Below are 19409 nucleotides of genomic sequence, written 5' to 3'. Positions count from 1 at the left end.
TGAATCAGGTGTTCATGATGTGTTCATGAATACCTGATGCTTTCAACATTTTACTGCCTGAGCCTCATTTTCACCTTTTAGGCTCCCAAAAGACGTTTCAGGCTGAGAAGAGCCCAAATGTGGATTTTCTGAAAGAAAACGTAGTTTACATGATTGTCTTTACAGAAAGTGCCTCAGAACAGCTTCACTTGTTTTTTTTATTTAGCATCTTTAAACATGTCACAATCGTCTTGGGCGGCACTAAACAGTTTTCTTGCAAAATTGTTAGCGCAGATAGCAAAAGTGGAGTAGAACGACTCATGCAATATGCCCCCAATGGTGGGCTTGAACCCTGACTACGGTACATCCTGTGCTTCAGGCTCGTAAATCCTGCATTCAGATTATAATTTTTCTCCCCATTACACTTGTCAGGCTGCATTATGTGCCTCAGAGGAAATTGTACCAACTGGATGTCAATCAAACCACAACTTTGAATACTACCAATTTCAAATAAAAACCTTGTTTGTTGTTTATTGCAGTATGAAACAGTAATTTGCAGTGATTGCAGTGTACATATTGGTGTTTTAATTTAGATAAAATGAAATAAGGTCAGGGTGGGAACACGAATACAAGAAGAGTGAGTTGATTTCGTGCTGTGTGGATAGGTGGGTGGAGACGACACCATTCATAGTTCCATACTGGGAGCATGCAGTGGTGCTTTCTCCTGGATGAGGCTGACAAACTCGTGTTTCTCCAGACAGCCTCGACACTCTTCTCCCCACGAGGCTAAAATGTTCCTCAGCTCCAAGACTCTCATCTTTTTGAGCCCATCACTGCTCAGATTCTTCAGCGGAGGCTCTGCAGACAACCGGCAAAGACAAGGACAGGCTTTATATTGTGTCCACACGCAAGTGAATGGTCAGTCTTTGTTATGGATGTGAGCACAATTTACCATATCTGAGCTGGCAGATCTGCGTGTCTCTGCTACCGAGGCGCTGGCAGATCTTCTCAACAGGCACATGGGAGGCCAGAGGTTGAGACACTGATGCTGTGACACGGGTTGCTGCATCACTACTGGCTCCTAGGTAGTAACACTAGGACAGCACATGAACATGCTATTGATCAGCTTTTAAATCATTATATTAATTTCCATCCCTGAAAGAAAAAATGCTGAGTTAGGTTTAGAGGCCATAACATGAGTAGTTTTAGGTGCCAAAACGACTTTGTTTGGTTTGGGCACCAACACTACGTGTTTAGGTTTAGGAAAATATCATGGTGTTAATAAGTAACATTATATGTTTATCCCGGAGGGGGGCGTGTCCCGTCATAAAGTGGGCGTGAATTGTAAAGTAAACCGGCTATGTCTGCAGATAGAATCTTCTCAAAATGTTGTATCCCAAAGATAAATCATCATCAGACAGACAGCCGATGGGTTCCGAAACTGCATCTACGCTGTCAGACAGACTGCCGACTCGCCACTGTGTTGGTCTGAATCAGGTATTGGTCAAATCAAAGTAATATGTCTTCCAAAGTCTTCTAAGTAGATAATGCCCTTCTTTGTTTGACTCTCAAAACTATATATATATATATATATATATATATATACATACTGAGAGAGGACAAATGTATGCGTTTGCCACTATATTATTTTCTCCAAGGTTATCCTCTGTGTTTATTCATCTATCTGTAAAATGTTTTGGTTTTGAGTCTATATTATACGTTTGCGCAGGTAATCTTTATAATCTTACTTTTGTACTCTTTTGTATCAAACTCAGTTCAGGCCCCGGCATAGTCATACAGTCACTGACAGAGGATTAGTCACAGGATTTATGTCTCTCATGAGTCCTAACATTTGGTGAAATCTAGTTGGGACTGGCCGCGATATCACCCCTACCACGCCCGAGGACAACAGGACGCCCTTTGTGTACGGGCCCAGGGACCAGAATGTCTCTTCTTGGGTCTCCAGAAGTTTGGCAGGAGCATTAATAAATAAGAAGGAAGGGAGGGGGGACTGAGACAAAGCGGGGAAAGATTGAAAGCTACCATCCAATCAGCACATAGGCCCATACATAGTAGATGCACAGATACTGGACATTGGACTGCATTCCTGTTGAGTAAGCATGACGGGGAACAGGGATCAGTGGGATCGTCTGACAGGTGTCCCTTATGATATTGATTCATTAGTGAACCAACTGCCTATCTCAGCGGCCCAGATGTCCCCCCCCCCCCATCCTGCATGGGGGGGGGGGGGGGGGGGAGAGAGAGTATAAAGTAAGTTGCATTTCTTCGTTCTAGTTCAGTTGAGTCCGGACAACTGGATTTGCTTGTATTGTGTGTAGTACAAATAAATCTGCGTGAACTGAAGAAACTTCAATCTCTCTTGTGTTCTGTGGGTGTTCGTCACTGAGTTCCTGTATTAGTGAGAATCCTGTGGTATCGCACCACGAGTCAGATAGGATATAAGTGTTAAGCCAGCTTTTAGATATTACGGTAGAATCAACTTCAAGGCAACGATCATCGACATTGAAAAAAACACAACAATACACACTCACGCACTCACACTCACGCACACAGCCTCACGCACACAGCCTCAGTTTTTATTGAGGATATGCAGTCTTTGACGCAGGTTCCACACATTGTTTAACATTCTTACATTTCTTACATGGTTTTTCATATCCAACTGAAGCTGACAATGTTGTTTTTTTACACAGAATGAGAATTACTGGCTAATAAAAGGATATTGACCCAAGTCACCCCAAACTTTTATGATGGAGATGCAATGGCGAGAGATCTCTTTCAAAGTAAGAAATGGCCATGACAAAAGGAAGACAATAGAATGGTTGCCAGTTTAGAAAAGGAGGTGAATATAAAGCAATGGCTCTCTTGTGCCTTGATGGTCAAAGATTGGTGATCATGGACAAGTTGGTGTCCATATTGTAAGAATGCATGTCTCTGCTAGGTTACATGGTATAAATGATCTAAATCTTTGTAGTTATGTTTCCGTGATTGTGTCTGTGTTCTCACCAGCCTTGCCTCCTTCCCTTGGGCGGCAGTGCAGGCATGGATCAGCTCTTCCTCCACCAGGGACGGAGTGAGTTCTCTGTGGGCTGAGGTCAGACTGCCATACAGCCTGTAGAGAAAGTCCACACACACTGCAGACCAGTTCACTGTTAGGAATCAAGCTGCTCAACAGCTCTGGTTATTTGTGGACAAAGATACATTTAAGTTAACAGTGTGTTAACAGGCTCTTCGGATTTGTTTTTTTGTACATTTTGTGAGTTTCACAATTAGCAGTGTTTGTTACAATCAACACCATATCTGTTATAGTCAAATTATTCAGTATAATCATTTGAAAATATGTATGATGCATATGTATGTTATTCTGACTCAAAGATGTTATGCTCTGTGGGCGTTTCATATCCATACTCACTCCAAATTAAAAATAGATATAAAGTAGATATAATGTGCTGAGTAGCCTGACCTCTACTTTATTCATATTATGAGTATAATTTCTTGTTTTTAATAGAATGCTGACATAAGTAGGCCTTCATTGGAAGTAGAGTGCAGGACATGAAACCCAAGTGTCAAAGAAATGTGAAGAAATAAACCAATGTAATGATGTACATTTCTTTTGTTTTGAAAATCTCTGAACCTTTGTCCTATATTCTCTGTCTATACTCATAAATTCGCAGCTATATTCTGACACAAGTGATTGTAAACGTATTAAGCAAAAATCCATGTGTTGGGCTGCATCCCTAATTTGGTCCACACATGCAGGGCAGATTATGGGAGGAGAGCTCTGCACGGTTCGGTAAAGTTCGAAGGATATTGACAGATTCGGACTTATTTCGGTTACATTACATTGCATGACAGTGAAGCTATTGAATATTGTTGCAGGAAGTATTTTCCGCATTGCACTTTGTAGACGGTCCTTGCGCACTCGTCTCGCAGCCGGCCGCTCATTGAGACCAATGCCGATTGTCCAGCTCGGAGGAGTCCGTAAGACGGCCCGTTTTAATTAAGTTAAGGTTGTAGCTTGTTGTCTACTCACTACGGTTACAGGGAGGTAACGTTTGTAGTTTAGCAACGTTTCGTTCACGATTTATTGAACCGGGAAGTCCGAATCTGTCAATATCTTTCGAACTTTACCGAACCTGTGGCCACAGACATGCGCAGCTGATTTTGACATTTCAAATAAGTTCAAAGTTCAAAGTACAAAGTAGCTTTTATTGTCAATTCTTGCATGTCAGGACATAAGGAATCGAAATAACGTTTCCCACTCTCCCACGGTGGAACATAAAGTGCAGCACAACACATAAAACATAAAACACTTCCTAGGCTAAGTGAAGACAGATATCCTAGTTAAAACATATACTATACTACAATAAAACATTCAATACACATAAAAACGGGAAAAGTGGGCAATTAATGTAATAAATAATTAATAATGTAGGGGCAGGTGGGCAATTGATATAATAATGATGGGAAAATGGGCAATTAATATAATACTGTGTGTGTATGTGTGTGTGTGAAAAGTGGGCAATAAATATAATATAAATATAAATATGAGTACATATTTACAGTACTTCTGTACTTTCAGCTTCAGCTTCCGTCAGGCTGGAGGATATGATTGGGGGGAGTGAGGGGAGAGAGTTCAGTGTCCTGACAGCTTGGTGGGTAAAACTGTTCTTTAGTCTGGTGGTGCGGCAGCGGAGGCTCCTGTACCTTCTTCCAGAGGGTAGGAGGCTGAACAGACTATGTGCAGGGTGACTGGTGTCGCTTGCAATTTGAATGGCTTTCCGGGTGAGGCGGGTGGTGTATATTTCCTGTAACGAGGAGAGTGGGGCACCGATGATCTGTCCGGCTGTCTTTACAATGCGTTGGAGTGCTTTCCTGCTGTGTTGGGTGCAGCTACCGCCCCACACAGTGATGCAGCTGGATAGGATGCTTTCAATGGTGCCCCTGTAAAATGATGTCAGCACTGATGTGGGGGCTTTTACTCTCTTCAGCTTGCGAAGGAAGTAGAGGCGCCGCTGGGCTGTCTTTGCCAGTGATGCGCAGTTGGTGGCCCAGGAGAGGTCGTCAGTGATGTGCACCCCCAGGAATTTGGTGCTTTCTACTTGCTCCACAGCAGCACCATCGATGGTCAGTGGCAGGTGTACAGTGTGGCGTCTCCTGAAGTCAACAACAATCTCCTTAGTTTTGGTGACATTCAGCAGGAGATTGTTGTCGCTGCACCACGTGGTCAGAAGGTTGACCTCCTTCCTATAGTTGGTCTCATTGTTCTTGGTGATGAGACCAACCAGAGTGGTGTCGTCTGCGAACTTCACCATGTGATTGGTGCTGTATGTAGGTTCGCAGTCGTGAGTCAGCAGGGTGAAGAGCAGGGGGCTGAGCACACAGCCTTGTGGGGCCCCAGTGCTTAGGGTGATGCTGCGTGAGGTGTTGTTGCCGACACGTACTGCTTGTTGCCTCTCACTGAGGAAGTCCAGGACCCAATTGCACAGTGGGGTGTTGAACCCCAGCTGGTCCAGTTTGCAGATGAGTTGTTGTGGGATTATGGTATTAAATGCTGAGCTGAAGTCTATGAAAAGTATTCTTACATACGAGTCTGCTTTTTCTAGGTGGGTGAGGGCTGGGTGGAGAGCAGAGCAGATTGCGTCCTCTGTGGAACGTTTTGCTCTGTATGCAAACTGAGAGGGATCCATGGTGGGGGGGAGGATGGACTTGATGTGGGCCATGACTAGCCGTTCAAAACACTTCATAATGATGGGGGTCAGTGCCACGGGGCGATAGTCATTGAAGCAGGTTGGAGCCGGTTTCTTGGGTACAGGTATGATGATGGAGGTTTTGAGGTGTGATGGGACAGCAGCTTGACTCAGAGAAGTGTTGAAGATAACAGTGAAGATATCTGTTAGCTCCTCTGCGCAGTCCCTTAGTGTGCGGCCTTGGATGTTGTCTGGGCCTGTTGCTTTTCGGGGATTGATGGTGGAGAGTGCTCTTTTCACACTTGCAGCAGACAGGCACAGGGCCTGGTCGTGGGGGGAGGGTGAGGTTTTCTGTGGGCTAGTGGTGTTTGTTGATTCAAACCGTGCGAAGAAGCTGTTGAGGTCGTTCAGCAGAGAGATGTTGTCATCACAGGTCTGTGAAGCAGGCTTGTAGTCCGTTATGGTCTGGATGCCCTGCCACAGGCTGCGTGTGTCTCTGCTGTCCTTGAAGTGGTTGATGCTTTTTTCAGAGTAGTCCTGTTTTGCTTTTCTAATGCCCCGGGACAGGTTGGCTCTCGCTGTTTTCAGGCCATTTCTATCTCCGGCATTGAAGGCTTTGTCTCTGGCCCGCAGCAGCTGATGGACGGCTGTTGCTGATATCAGCACAGTTTAGTGTTGGTAAACCACGCTGTGTATAACTTCTGTCCACACCATGCTGTCTAACCTTCACAGTTGCCTGCAGCAGAAAAAGTAAACCCTCTGAAAAGCAGCAGAATGGCGAGGGACAGCACCGACATGGTGGCGTTGGTCGTTATTATTAGCTCCACGGTGTCCCAGCCAGCAGACACTTTGGGATTCACGTCACCGCGTGGTTATGGATCCAACTGGCCTGAAACTTGAACAATTAAACGAACTAAAATATTATATTTTACAGATTATACCAGCGGTCAATTTGAATTCAGCTCCACCAGCTACAGCATTAAGATACGACTCAGATATTGAGTGAACAACGAAATAATATAATAAATAAGAGCCATTTACAATATGTTTGATAGTTTAAGTACAAAGTACTCCTGTACTTTGAAGAAAGTAAGATTATGAATGCAGGTATTTTAGTCGTTATGGAGTCTTTTTTTTTTTACTGAAAGAGCTGCCTGTGGATTTCTGCAGATATAAAATATATTGATAAATTCTTTGAGACAAGATTTGCGGTTTAGACAGTGAGTAGGAAAAAAAACCTGCTGAATTTACAAGCTATGTGGGTATTTTCTAGAAAGAAATGGATACTGTGATTAAAATGATTGTTCTTTATAATAATGATAATAAATATGCACGCACACAAATAGAAAACAAATGAATAAATTGCATTTGTTTATTTTTTATATTGCCAGTTTTAGTACACCATATTATGTCAAATACTATCAAATAATCATTATCCAGTTTCCGAGTTCCGTAGGCTCATACAAGTTATACGCTTTTGCTCTGAAAAAGTTCAACCGGAAGTTGTTCCTGGAAGCGCAACGTGGGCCGCATGCGCGCGCTCCACAGCCCTCTGAGTTCTTTCCAGCATGGCGGCCATAGGAGTTCATTTCGGATATACTTGTGCTTGTGCTGCGATATTTAAGGTGAGTTAGGCTCAGTTGAATCCCACAGGGCTCTCCCACGCTTTCATTCTTGTTCTGCTCCATAAGATAGTCGAGTGTTTAGCTCCAAAATCCTACGAAAATAGTGCTAGTTGCTCAAATGCTAACCAACTGTGACGTTAACGTTAGTTGCGGACACGATGAATGAAGTCATTTCATTTCAGAATTGGCATTAACAACACTCAAGTTGACACAAAGTATTGATAGTATTATGGCTGCAGCTAATTATTATTTTCATTATAAATTATTATCTTATTTGTTTACGTCAGCCATCCCTCTATTTCCCGTCACTTATGCATGTCCAGCTCACGTAAAGCAAGGTAAACTCCTAATTGTATCCCTAGCAATGGCCTTCAGCACTTGCCAGGGGATTCACAGTGTTCCCAGGTCTCAATGGATATGTTCTCTCGTCAGGTTATTGGTCATCAGTGGAACTGCTCCACAGGGAGTCCAGCAGGATCCTGACCTCAGCAAAATCTACAAAAAGAAATGTTTTCAACTGAAAGTGTGTGTGTGTGTGTGTGTGTGTGTGTGTGTGTGTGTGTGTGTGTGTGTGTGTGTGTGTGTGTGTGTGTGTGTGTGTTAGGATGGGCGGGCTGATGTGGTGGCTAACGACGCAGGAGACAGAGTGACTCCAGCTGTGGTGGGCTACAGAGACACTGAGCAGGTACAACCCACACTTCATTTTGTGTCAGTTATCATGGCGGTCATAGTCTTTGGGGTAATCACAGTTGAAGCTTTGTGCTCTTCTCAGACCTCCTCTGATTTATATTATATTGTTGTGTTCTGACATCATCACGCCCACTGTAGGCTCCACAGGACACTCCGCTGTCTCTATAACTTACACTTAAAAAGAGGTTTAAACTGCTTTCCACACTTGCACATCAACGTACACATCTGTACTATGTAAAACCAAATTATCATTTGATTATTGACAGCTGTAGCTCCCTCATTGAGTATCAGACAATCTAACATTTGGCCTTTTATAGCTGTTTATTTGTTGGTCTGCTTATTGGCTGATTTCTATGTTTTGCAGATTGTCGGCATCGCAGCAAAACAAGGACGGGTCCGCAACGCTGCCAACACAGTCGTCAAAGTGAAACAAGTGCTGGGGAGAAGGTGACATACTTAATACTGTCTTGTTTCCAAATCTTAAAGCTACAGGGGACATCAGAGCATAATAGCTTGGCTCACTTGCTCCATATTCAAATCTAAATTATAAGCATATAGGTATTTAAATATATATATATATTTTATATTCTAAATATAGCTTACACTTAAACTGATGTCGATTTTTTTTTTTAGCTGTCTAAAATACGTCCACAGCATTACATTGCTTTGATCCTTTGCTGGTACTCCTATGTTTCTCCAAACTCTATCTATTGTAATTGATACTCTGACTATGGAGAAGTACCTCATACAACCCCACTTCTAATCATCAGACTGTCCCTTAAGTGCATATTATCACACTGAAGCTGAAACTTTCATTTTGGCAGCTTCTGTCTGGAATTCCTTTTATTTAACAAGTTAAATTTGTTCAGTAACTGCTCTGGTCACCAAAAATGTAACAATGGTGTCTCATACAATGTCAATCCTGAGAACATTTGTGCTTTCACATCACAATTAGATGAATGCTTGAAGAGTTGTCATGATATGATGGTGCTGGTATATTACTGAGATGTTTAGACTGACTAATTGATTTTCTCTTCCCCCATCTCTCAATGGGCAGCTTCGATGATCCAGAGACACAAACTCACAAAACAGAGACCAAGTGTCAGGTGAGTTTGATTGATTTACAACATAGATTGTGTTCCCCCATTAATTCCTCTGATGCTGTTCATGTTGCAGAAGTTTGCTGGCTCGTTAGTTTTGAAACCACTGTTTGAGCCCACAAGGACCGACTGTACAGGTAAAAGCTTTGGTTGCTGTGTTCAGGTGGTCAACAGACAGGAGAAACCTTATTATGAGATCACAGCGGGAGATCACCCAGAGTATGTCTCTCCAGAGGATGTTGCAAAACTCATCTTCCACAAAATGAAAGGTAGTTTGTCACACACTCACACACACGGATGCATGCCTTGCTGAAAAACGGCAAGCTGATTGATCGTTCCCACTCTCTCAGAAACGGCTCAGTCGGCTCTCGGCTCCGATGTCACCGAGGCGGTCATCACTGTCCCTTTTGAGTTTGCACATGCTCAGAAGCGCGCGTTGAGGTAAGCCAAATCACAACCCACTACAACTGTCCCGTTTCTTTTGCGGGAGAGTGAAACCTTTTAACGAAGTCCCACCACTGGATGTGCTTTGTGCAGGGAGGCAGCTGAAGCTGCAGGCTTCCATGTGCTGAGGCTGATCCACGAGCCTGCTGCGGCTCTGTTGGCCTATAACATAGGACAGGAGTGTTCTTCTGGAAAGAGGTATGCTGCTGCTGTTGTGTGATCACTTAATGGATTCATTATGATATCAAAACGTATCTACTCCAAACCATGTGCACTTATGTATCTGCACCGTGTTGACAGCCACGTCGTCGTGTATAAGCTGGGCGGGACGTCCCTGAGTGTGACAGTGCTGCAGGTCAACGGAGGAGTGTTCCGGGTCCTCAACACCCACACCGACCACAGCATCGGAGGAGAGAGCTTCACCCAGGCTTTGGCCCAGCACCTCGCCGCCGAATTCAAACGGTAGCTCCAGTGTTTCTTTCTGCTGCACCCCGAGGCTCTCATCACACTCAGTCACTTGTTTTCTATGATGTGTAACACACTTATATCGAAGATCACAGTTATGTAGCACTGACCAGTGAACTTGGCACTGCTTTGTTATACTGTGTAAAAATATTAAGGAAGAGTTTGGAGAAACAGACCAGCACGGGAGCAAAGCAAAATGTATTTCAGTTTAAGTGTACGCCACATTTAGAATATTTTCACCGCTTATCCTCGTCAGACAGCTTTTTCTGACGGGGAGCCAAAGCTCTCTTCAAAGACTCCTTTGACAAAAACAGCAATTTTACCTCACAGAACACAGGAGTTGCTGGCCTACTGCTTCCTCGATCGGTTAGCTTGTGTTATTGTGTGACTTTGATGTTCTAAAAGGGTGAGTTGGGATTCACTAAAGTCACACAATAACACTGGCTAACCGATCCATGCAGCAGTAGACCAGCAACTCTTGTGTTCTGTGAGGTAAAATTATTGTTTTTGTCAAAGGAGTCTTGTGCCTGCTGAAGAGGCTTCAGTTTCCAGTAGGGCTGCACAATTAATCGAATTTTAATCGCGATCACGATTTTGGCTGCCGCGATTAAATGAGCATGATCGTCTGCGATATTGACGTTTAAAATGCGTGCTCTGCTACATATCAAATCAAGCGCTTCCTCGACTAACAATCAGCCGACCACCAGGGGGAGTTGTATTGCATAGCAATACAACTTACTTGTTCAGCCACCTGAAAAATCACCACAAACCACAGTACGGCGAATGCATTAAGGCCAAAGCTAACGTTACCTCATTGAATCTCCGTCCATGTCCAACGTCAACCCAGAAAACCATAACAGCGACCCTGCATAGTGCGACAGCGTATCCATCCACCTCCCAAAGACACGCTGAAATAACGGATGCAATCGCATTTCATTTGGCCAAAGATGTGTGTCCAATAAATACTGTGAGCAACACAGGGTAGGAAATTTACATATTTTTTTGGGGGGCAATTTTTGCCCCCACTGACTGAAATCCAGGGGCATTTTCAAAAAATTGGGGGCACTTTTTGAAACTTGTGAAATAACATTTAACCTTTGTTCAAAATAATAAATATACTTATTTAGGCTTACAGTATATGAGCAATTGTCATCAAATGGCAATAAGACTATTAGGCAGCAGTCTACAGATTAAGAAGCGCTCCCTTTTTTTATTCGTTTAGAAAGTTCGGGGGCATTTTTTACCCCAAGTGATATCGGGGGCAAAATTAAATTTCTTAGGGGCAGTTTTGCCCTTTGCCCTCGTGTATTTCCGACGCTGGACCAACACACACATTTATTTTTAGTTAGCCCTTTATTTTGGGTAAAAATGTTATTTATATTTTGCTTCAGGTGAATAAGAACCGTATAAGTTTTATTTTGATGCAAAGACGTGTACATTAGCTCGAATGTAGCACAACATGGAAGTGAAAGCAGTGCTGTTGATTTCATTTTGGGTAAAAAGTGTTGATACTATTTTATTTATATTTTCCTTCTACGAGATGCACTGTGATCAGGACCAGTCTGATGCAAAGATTTGTACATTAGCCTGAATGTAGCACAACAATGGAAGTGGAAGCAGTGTTCTTGTTCATTTAAACGTGACAGTGCAATAAAAAGATGTTGTCCCTAAAATTAATGAATAATCGTGATAAATAATCGTGATCGCAATATTGATCAAAAATAATCGTGATTATGATTTTGGCCATAATCGTGCAGCCCTAGTTCCCAGTCAGAACGGGTTGTCTGACGGCAAGGTAAAGTGTTGAAAATATTCTAAATCTAGCATACAGAATAAAATACGACCACAGCAGTACATCACCACTTTATTATGTACAGCTGGGTAAAATTAAAGCAGTGTGATACAAGAGTCCTGCGATACATCCTCCCTGCATGAAGGTTCTGATGTTTTTGTTGAAACAAGCTAAACTGGAACAGTTTTAGAGAAGTTTGATTCAACTGTTTGATGTTACATCTTGTTGCCTGGTTCACCCACACAATGTGTGTCATAGCTCGTTGACATATTTGACTCCTGCCAGTCACCTTCATGTTGTGCGTCTATGTTTGCTGTGCAGCACCTTTAAGTACGACGTGAGCACCAACACCAGGGCAATGATAAAGCTGATGAACGGAGCAGACATGGCCAAACACTCTCTGTCCTCGCTGGAGTCAGCCAACTGCTTTGTGGACTCATTGCATGACGGCATTGACTTTGAATGCAACATCTCCAGGTGAGCTGGTCTCCACATCTGACAAGCTATGACAAAAAATATATTCTACTAAAACTGCTAAAGATTCCAGCTTTACTGCTTTGCGTAGGCATGAGTGCATCTATAGAATAGAATAGATAGATAATCTAGATACAAGTGAACAGCACAGACGGGAGCCAATGATTAGTGATTAATCCAATGATGGACCGCTCACCATCTCGCTTTCAGATTAAAACTCATCCTTACGAATAGTGTAGCTTGAAGGAGGTTGACGTACAAGGTCATGTCTGATAGATGGAGCAGCTCCTTTTGGAGGATTAGTAGTTTTGTTTGCCTCTGAGCAGCCATGTTCAGACAATCTGTGTCCATAGGACAGCTTCATCCACTACCTATCCAACTCTGAAGCCTTTTTATTTAATTTATGCAGTTACGTACTTTCCGACTATAGAGCGCACCTGTATATAGGCCGCACCTGCTGATTTTTAAAAGAAAAAAGAATGTGTGCATAGATAAGCCGCAGGTGTCTTCTTGTGAAATGAAATGTAATTTCTGGTCCAGCAAACATGATATCGGAAAAAAACTGATTATATTAATGTAATTGATATGGGTACTGCTGCTGCTCAATGTTAAAATCTGGCACCACGAATGAGTGAAATGATGCGAGTGCTTGGATGATGACGCAGCTGGAAGGCACAACTGTACTGATGTTCCTCCTTCTGCTTTAAATGCTAAATAATGTCCAAATTTCAGCATTTTCCTTTTCACGTTTCTTTATTTGCATATTTGGTATTGAGGTATAAAAAGCGCAAAATAGAAATCTGCTCCAAACTTGAATGGATGTAAATATAGTTACAACACTAGGAAATTTGCATCGTCACAAGAAACATCTGCAAATACCAAAACCCAAACACTACTGAAGACAAAACTGATTTTTTTTAACATGCATTGTGATGTTTTACCTTTATAAGCACATTTAGTGTATGCATAAATTATCATTGTGTTGACATGCAGTAGTAACCAACATGACGACCACATTGCGTGTTTCCTTAGAGCTCGATTTGAGCTGCTCTGCTCCTCCCTCTTCAACAAGAGCATCCAGCCAATCAGACCCCTGCTGGAGGAGGCGGGACTCTCCACCAGTGACATTAACAAGGTACGGTTTGTGAGGGGAGTTTTTTACAGCCTTTGTGCTTTAATTTACACTCCATTGTTTGAAATGTACAACTATAGATGTGGATCAGAGCGATCTTTATTGTGACAGATTTTTAAGAAAATAAAAGCCTGGGATCTATTGGTGATAACAGAAAAATTGTCTGATGGGTGTGTTTTAAGGTGGTTCTCTGCGGGGGTTCAGGCAGGATCCCTCGTCTCCAGCAGATGATCCGAGAGATGTTTCCAGATGTGGAGCTCCTGAGCTCATTACCGCCTGATGAGGTCATTGCTATGGGAGCAGCCCTGGAGGCGGGCTTACTGGTTGGCAAGGACGGCCTTGTCCCCGAGGAAGAGTCCGTCACAGTGGATGTTTCAGCCACCGACATACTAGTGAAGGTATTCTGGTCATTTTAAAACATGGCATTAGTAGGTTATAGATTACTCTTAACAAATTGAATCCGGTCAGTTCTAATCTTTACTGTCTGGCTCGGTGGTGTGTGGCCGTTGCAGGAGGTGGATGAATCCGGAGCCGAGGTGTTCACTGTTCTCCTTCCGTCGGGCACACCCCTCCCCGCCCGCAGACACCATGTCCTGAGTGGAGGTGGGGAGCTGTCCTCCCTCTGCTTGGAGATTTACCAGAGATTTGTCACGAAGCAGCCAGAAAAGCTAGCTAAGGTATGGAACCGCACCAAATGTTAACCCCCGTGCCTCACTAGGGACATCTCTGGCTGTGTTAATGCTTATGACATTCATTTGACAAAGGTGTACGTTTTGTTTTATTTTGAAAGTCATATGATGAGTCTAACATACACTGTCGGTGAGCTTGGTCAGGACATGTTGCATCACTTTCTAGCGCACTGGGTAGCCAAACCATGACAGAATCTAAAAGCAACGAGGCAATAACTGTTGTTGTCGTAGCTCTGCTAGCTGCTAGCACACCAGCTACGGTATTCAGAAGCTACGAGCAACAACAGTTATTGCCTCGTTGCTTTTAGATTCTAATGAGAAGACACGCTGCTTCGTTTTACTTCTTCCGTTTGGTAGCATTGAGAGACCTTAGTCTGTAAGTATGTCTGTATGAAAAGATGTACGAAGATATATTATATTCGCTAATGCTAATCGCGGTTAGCATTTCCCCATTGGCGGTAATGTTAAAATTAGCTTAGAAGCTAGCGACATGTTATGATGATCAGAGAAGAAGACAACTTTAGTACTTTTAAAAGCATCTTGCCGTTCAATGGGGACACCTGCGGCTTATAGACCAGTGCGGCTTATCTATGTACAAATTTTTTTTTTTTTTTTTTTTTTTTTTTTTGGGCATCGGCAGGTGCGGCCTATATGCCGGTGCGCTCTATAGTTCGGAAAGTACGGTGTGTATATATATATATATATATATATATATATATCCCCTCACGCAATTCCTGAGGCGCTGGCGACTCTGTTACCTGTGCGTCTGTGTTTTTATGTCTTTTAAATGCCTTCTGATTCATGATCATATATATTTATTTATTTATATATATATATATATATATATCTATCTCTATCTATCTCAGTAAGAGAACTTCAAAATAAGTTTACAACGCTTTGTAAAAAAGTTAATTTAATTCATTAATGTAGTTGCTGTGTGCAAAATGCTGGGTAAAGGAAAATATAGATCACAGTGTGTAAAAATAGTGATTTATACATATTTATTAATTTCAAGAAACATTTGTCTGCTTGTGTGTACGATGCATAGATTGTCATGAGGGACCTGGAGCCCAGAGAGGAGAACCACGACATCGACACTGTGGTGACCATGAAAAGGTACCCACCCTTCCAGGGGTCAGCACTGCGGGTCCTTTGACATGACTGCCTATATATCACGACTGCTTGTATATCATGATGTCTGTGTTGCAGGGACGGCTCCGTTCACGTGTCCTGTGTAGAACAGAGCAGTGGAAGGCCAGAGGTCGTCACCATAGCAGCTGCATCATGAAGCCGGTCTGCAGTACAAACACACACCAGCACACACACTGTCACTGCAAATGTTTAGATTTTTTTCTCACTCAATAAACATACTCAAACTATATGCTCAAGATTTTTTCTGATCTTTTAGGTTTCATTGCAATCATGGAATAATGCAGAATGTTGCGAACTTTCAGTTGAACTGTTCCGTAGCTATGCTGGTCACACAATTATATAATAAATATAAAATCTCGCGTGAGAATAAATGTTGATTTCTGCGCATGAGCTATTTGGTTTATGCACTTGTCTTTAAATGAACAGGATATGATTTACCGCACGGTTACGGTTAGCGCCTGTCTCCTTAAATCTCCCTCACGGAAAAGCCCAGTCTCCTCTGATTGGACAGCATTTTGCAGTGTTCCACATCTGCGGGGCCAACTTCAATGTATGTTAAATGTATTTAGGGTCATATTTCCTCACCATGCTGTCTGGAGCTTTTTCTGTCGCAGGCTTGTCTCCCACATCACTTTCCGTTTCAAAAAAAAATCTGGTCACTGCATTTGAGGGAACATTAGCTAGCTAACATTAATTAGCTATTAAATATATGAATCTATAAACAATTTTCATTCAATATAACCATTTGGCAGTACGTAAACTGGACCATGTGGAGTTTATCGGCACCAAAGATCTACAACAAAGATGACTCACTACAATCTCCACCAATGTCTCGTCTCGCAAGTGGCTGTGGTCATTGTGCCCCCCCCCCTAGTTTAGAAATTATATTTATATTTTCTTTTGTAACGAAATAATTTACTAACATTAGTTGCTACGATCTCGCTAGAGTGTGTTTCTCGACCAAAGACCTGAAAATGTCATTTTATTATTTGAAATTGTCGTTTTTTCTTTTTTTCTGTGAAAGTTTTTTGGGGGTTTTCTTTGTCGGGATCATTTATAAGTTGTTCGCAACCAGAAACTCTAAACTATGGGCTACATAAGTAATCTTACCTTACACTCCAAGTATCTCTATAGAATTGACACAAAAAAACCATTGCACCAGTGTTTCTTGAAATGTTTTCTATGGTACCATTCTATTTAAACATGATGATCAGGAGTCAATAATAACACGCATTCCACTCATTCCACTCTCAACTCACATTTATCCACACTACATGATATCAGGCATGAAACGGGGGCATAGTCTTTGGGTTCCAGCAAAACTCCAGTCATGATAGGAGTGAACATGCGTGCGGATCAGTAAACTTCCCGTACAGCTGAATCCGTGCAGTCTCGCCAGAGAGACGATAGGTGAATTCTTCCAACACTAAATTCTCTTTTTAGAAGATGAGAAAAGTATAATATTGTGGCCTTTTCACTTCATCCTGAATGGACTGAATTTAAAGCTGCAGGGTATTTCAGTGAAAATAATTTATTTTTTAATCCAGCCGTTATTTTACTTGAAATGAGAAGAACATTTATTCATGTATTTTTATGTATTATTTATAATCCATCTAGTTACATTTGAAAAATTTGAATAATATTTGTTGAAATATAATTGATGTGTACTTTCTTTATTTGATTTGGCAGTTGTTTACGACACAGATATGTTACTACTACTAGACTTCTTGAATATATACCTGTAAGTATGCTTGTCATTAAGGGGTGATGGTGGGTCCCGCAGCCAGACCAGTTGAGAACCACTGCACTAAAGGGCAGTGGGCATTACTCCACTATATCTATTCAGAGCAAGTAGTTGTTTGATCATTATCGAATGTTAACTTTTGGTGAATTTAGGAAAAATCTCAAGATACCAATAGATGTGGTAATAACATAAAGAAGTAGAAATATGAGCACCTAAATGTATATTTCATATTATTGTGTTTTCTTGCCATTAGTCTGAAAGAAGCTATGGAAGCAAAAATAGCCCAAAATCTCAAAAATGACCATAGCATGAAAAACATGTTTCTGTCTGGAGTGTCTCACCTTAACTGAACTGTGTTAATGTTATTACAATATGTGGACATTTTCTTGACAATAATGAGAATAAATAAAAGGTTGTATAATAAAAGAAAGATGTTTAAAATAAGAATACTTTCCTTTCATAAAGAGAAACTGAGCAGGTTTGTTCAGGGTGACGGTGACGAAGTTCCAGTGATCACTAGAGACTGGAGTCCACGTGACGCCGCTGCACGTTCACACACACACACACACACACACAGGAGCATGTTGTTGGGCAGACGGTCTCGTGTTGTCATATTCAGACTGACCTGCAGGGTAACGGGGTGACTGTAACAGTCGTACATGCCCACAGGCCAGCACCCTCACAGGCTTTGGCCTTTCACTCCATTTTGACGGAACAAGAACTGTTCTGTGACGACTCACCAGCGACTGAAGCTATACCACGCTGAAATATACTTTTGTTCATCAGTGTCTGATTTCTTTTCCTCGAAACTACACATCAAATTGATGAGGGAATTTGATGCCGTTATGAAAAAAAGCATCTAATCTAACAAGTCCTGATTGGCTGACGGCTTTGCAATCACTTTTGGGAAGAAATTAAAATGTTGGTTTCTTCTTCGCAATAACGGAATTATGTTAAACATTAATGAAACACAGTGGTGGGCCGTCAGGGCCTGCAAGGCCTTTTCTGCTGGCCTAAACAGAATCACAAAGTTATAGCTATTTCATAATTTAATATTTTTTCTTAAATACACTACATGTATTGTAATTTATAAAAATAATTTTCCCATTATCTTATGTTCTCATTGCACAGCTCCTGTCTTCCTCAGTTGCTCTGCTTCCAGTGCAGCTTGTTTTAAGTAGAGCTTTTATCCAATCAGATCTCACCTCTGTGTCTCTAGGTAAGAAGAGGCCGAGGCCTGCAGACTCACAAGTGCATCCCTTTGCAGTTTAAGTGAATGGAGACGATATTGTTGATTGTCATAGTGTTCAACCAATCAGATCTTTAGTTTGACATGTTGAGCGTATTCTTTGACATGTCAGAGCTGCTAGCTGGCCTACAAGTACGTCAGCATTAATGTGCGGCTTGATTGGTCAGTGGGCTAGCTTGACTGTTGTGAAACTAGCTAGCAGAACTTTGTAGTAGTAGTTATGCTGCGTTCACACCAGACGCGTCGATTTTTTGACGACGCGTCGAGATTACATACAAAGTCTATGCACAGACGCAATGAGACTGGCGTGCTGCGTGATGGCGCGGCACGGTGGACGCGTCCATTTTTATGATATGGTTAATATTGTTCCCTCTGATGTGAATAATATTTGAAAGGCCCGTGTGTTCTTGAGTGTGTGGATGAATGTGTGTTTTAGCGCCGCAGGTTTGCTGGATTGATTTGTCATGCTTTGTTGTCATATAAATACTGACTCCAGTGAGATGTACACACACAGACACAGAAACAAGATCTAATCTCATTTATTCCTAAATCAGAGAAAGTCAAAGGGAAAATGAACACCCATTATGCTTCTAAACAAAGATTCTAAAAGTTTTACAATTGTTCTAGGAGCAACACTAAACAAGAGTATACCTGATATTATAGGTCGCCTACGACAAAGATAGATCACTGTACAATAATGTGGTGGCTCTTTAAACAATGAATTCACAAAGAGCCGGCTTGTTCTAAAGTTTTATTGCAGTAAATTAGGCTCACATTTGCAAATGCAAATCTCCCAGCTAGCTGGCAAGGGAGATACTGATTGAAGTTCAGATAAAGAAGCCTCAAGTCCTCAACAGACATCTGGCAGGGAACAAGTGCAAGTGAAGGGACCTAAATAGTGAAGGCTAATGAGGGAATGGGCTGCAGGTGAGATGGGTGTGGAGGACCAGGTGAGGGGAATGAGAGATGATCGGGTGTGAATGGTAGGATCTGAAATGACAGGAGAGTTAGTCAAATAAGCAACAGGATGAAAATAAACTAATATGAAGGGGAATTCATGACAATATCAGGGCATTGTTTTTTTCAAACACTAATTAATTTGATTAAAGGTTATTGGAATAGCAATTCTCAATCAGCGATTAATGAGCCTAGAAAATCGGAGGATT

The 19409-nt window shown here is 42.0% G+C and overlaps 2 protein-coding genes across 2 annotated transcripts; one reads left to right on the top strand and one right to left on the bottom strand.

Moving 5' to 3' along the window:
* Nucleotides 1-227: 227 nt before the first annotated feature.
* cdnf (cerebral dopamine neurotrophic factor) lies at nucleotides 228-6496 on the bottom strand. The gene is made up of 4 exons (XM_079294431.1): nucleotides 6412-6496; nucleotides 3004-3131; nucleotides 932-1073; nucleotides 228-837 (listed from the first exon to the last, which is right to left on the bottom strand). Exons 1-4 carry the CDS (start codon nucleotides 6482-6484, stop codon nucleotides 665-667), a joined length of 516 nt encoding a protein of 171 aa, XP_079150557.1. The 5' UTR covers nucleotides 6485-6496; the 3' UTR covers nucleotides 228-664.
* A 713-nt stretch (nucleotides 6497-7209) lies between these two features.
* Nucleotides 7210-16328, top strand: hspa14 (heat shock protein 14). The gene is made up of 14 exons (XM_079294821.1): nucleotides 7210-7312; nucleotides 7917-7997; nucleotides 8367-8449; nucleotides 9060-9108; nucleotides 9266-9371; nucleotides 9453-9543; nucleotides 9640-9744; nucleotides 9847-10008; nucleotides 12125-12280; nucleotides 13310-13412; nucleotides 13592-13807; nucleotides 13922-14086; nucleotides 15147-15214; nucleotides 15308-16328. Exons 1-14 carry the CDS (start codon nucleotides 7256-7258, stop codon nucleotides 15384-15386), a joined length of 1521 nt encoding a protein of 506 aa, XP_079150947.1. The 5' UTR covers nucleotides 7210-7255; the 3' UTR covers nucleotides 15387-16328.
* The last annotated feature ends 3081 nt before the right edge of the window (nucleotides 16329-19409 follow it).

Source organism: Melanostigma gelatinosum, assembly GCF_949748355.1.
Source record: "Melanostigma gelatinosum genome assembly, chromosome: 22".
Lineage (NCBI taxonomy): Eukaryota > Metazoa > Chordata > Actinopteri > Perciformes > Zoarcidae > Melanostigma > Melanostigma gelatinosum.
The sequence above is the reverse complement of the archived record's forward strand: the minus strand, read 5'-3'. Positions and strand labels throughout refer to the sequence as shown.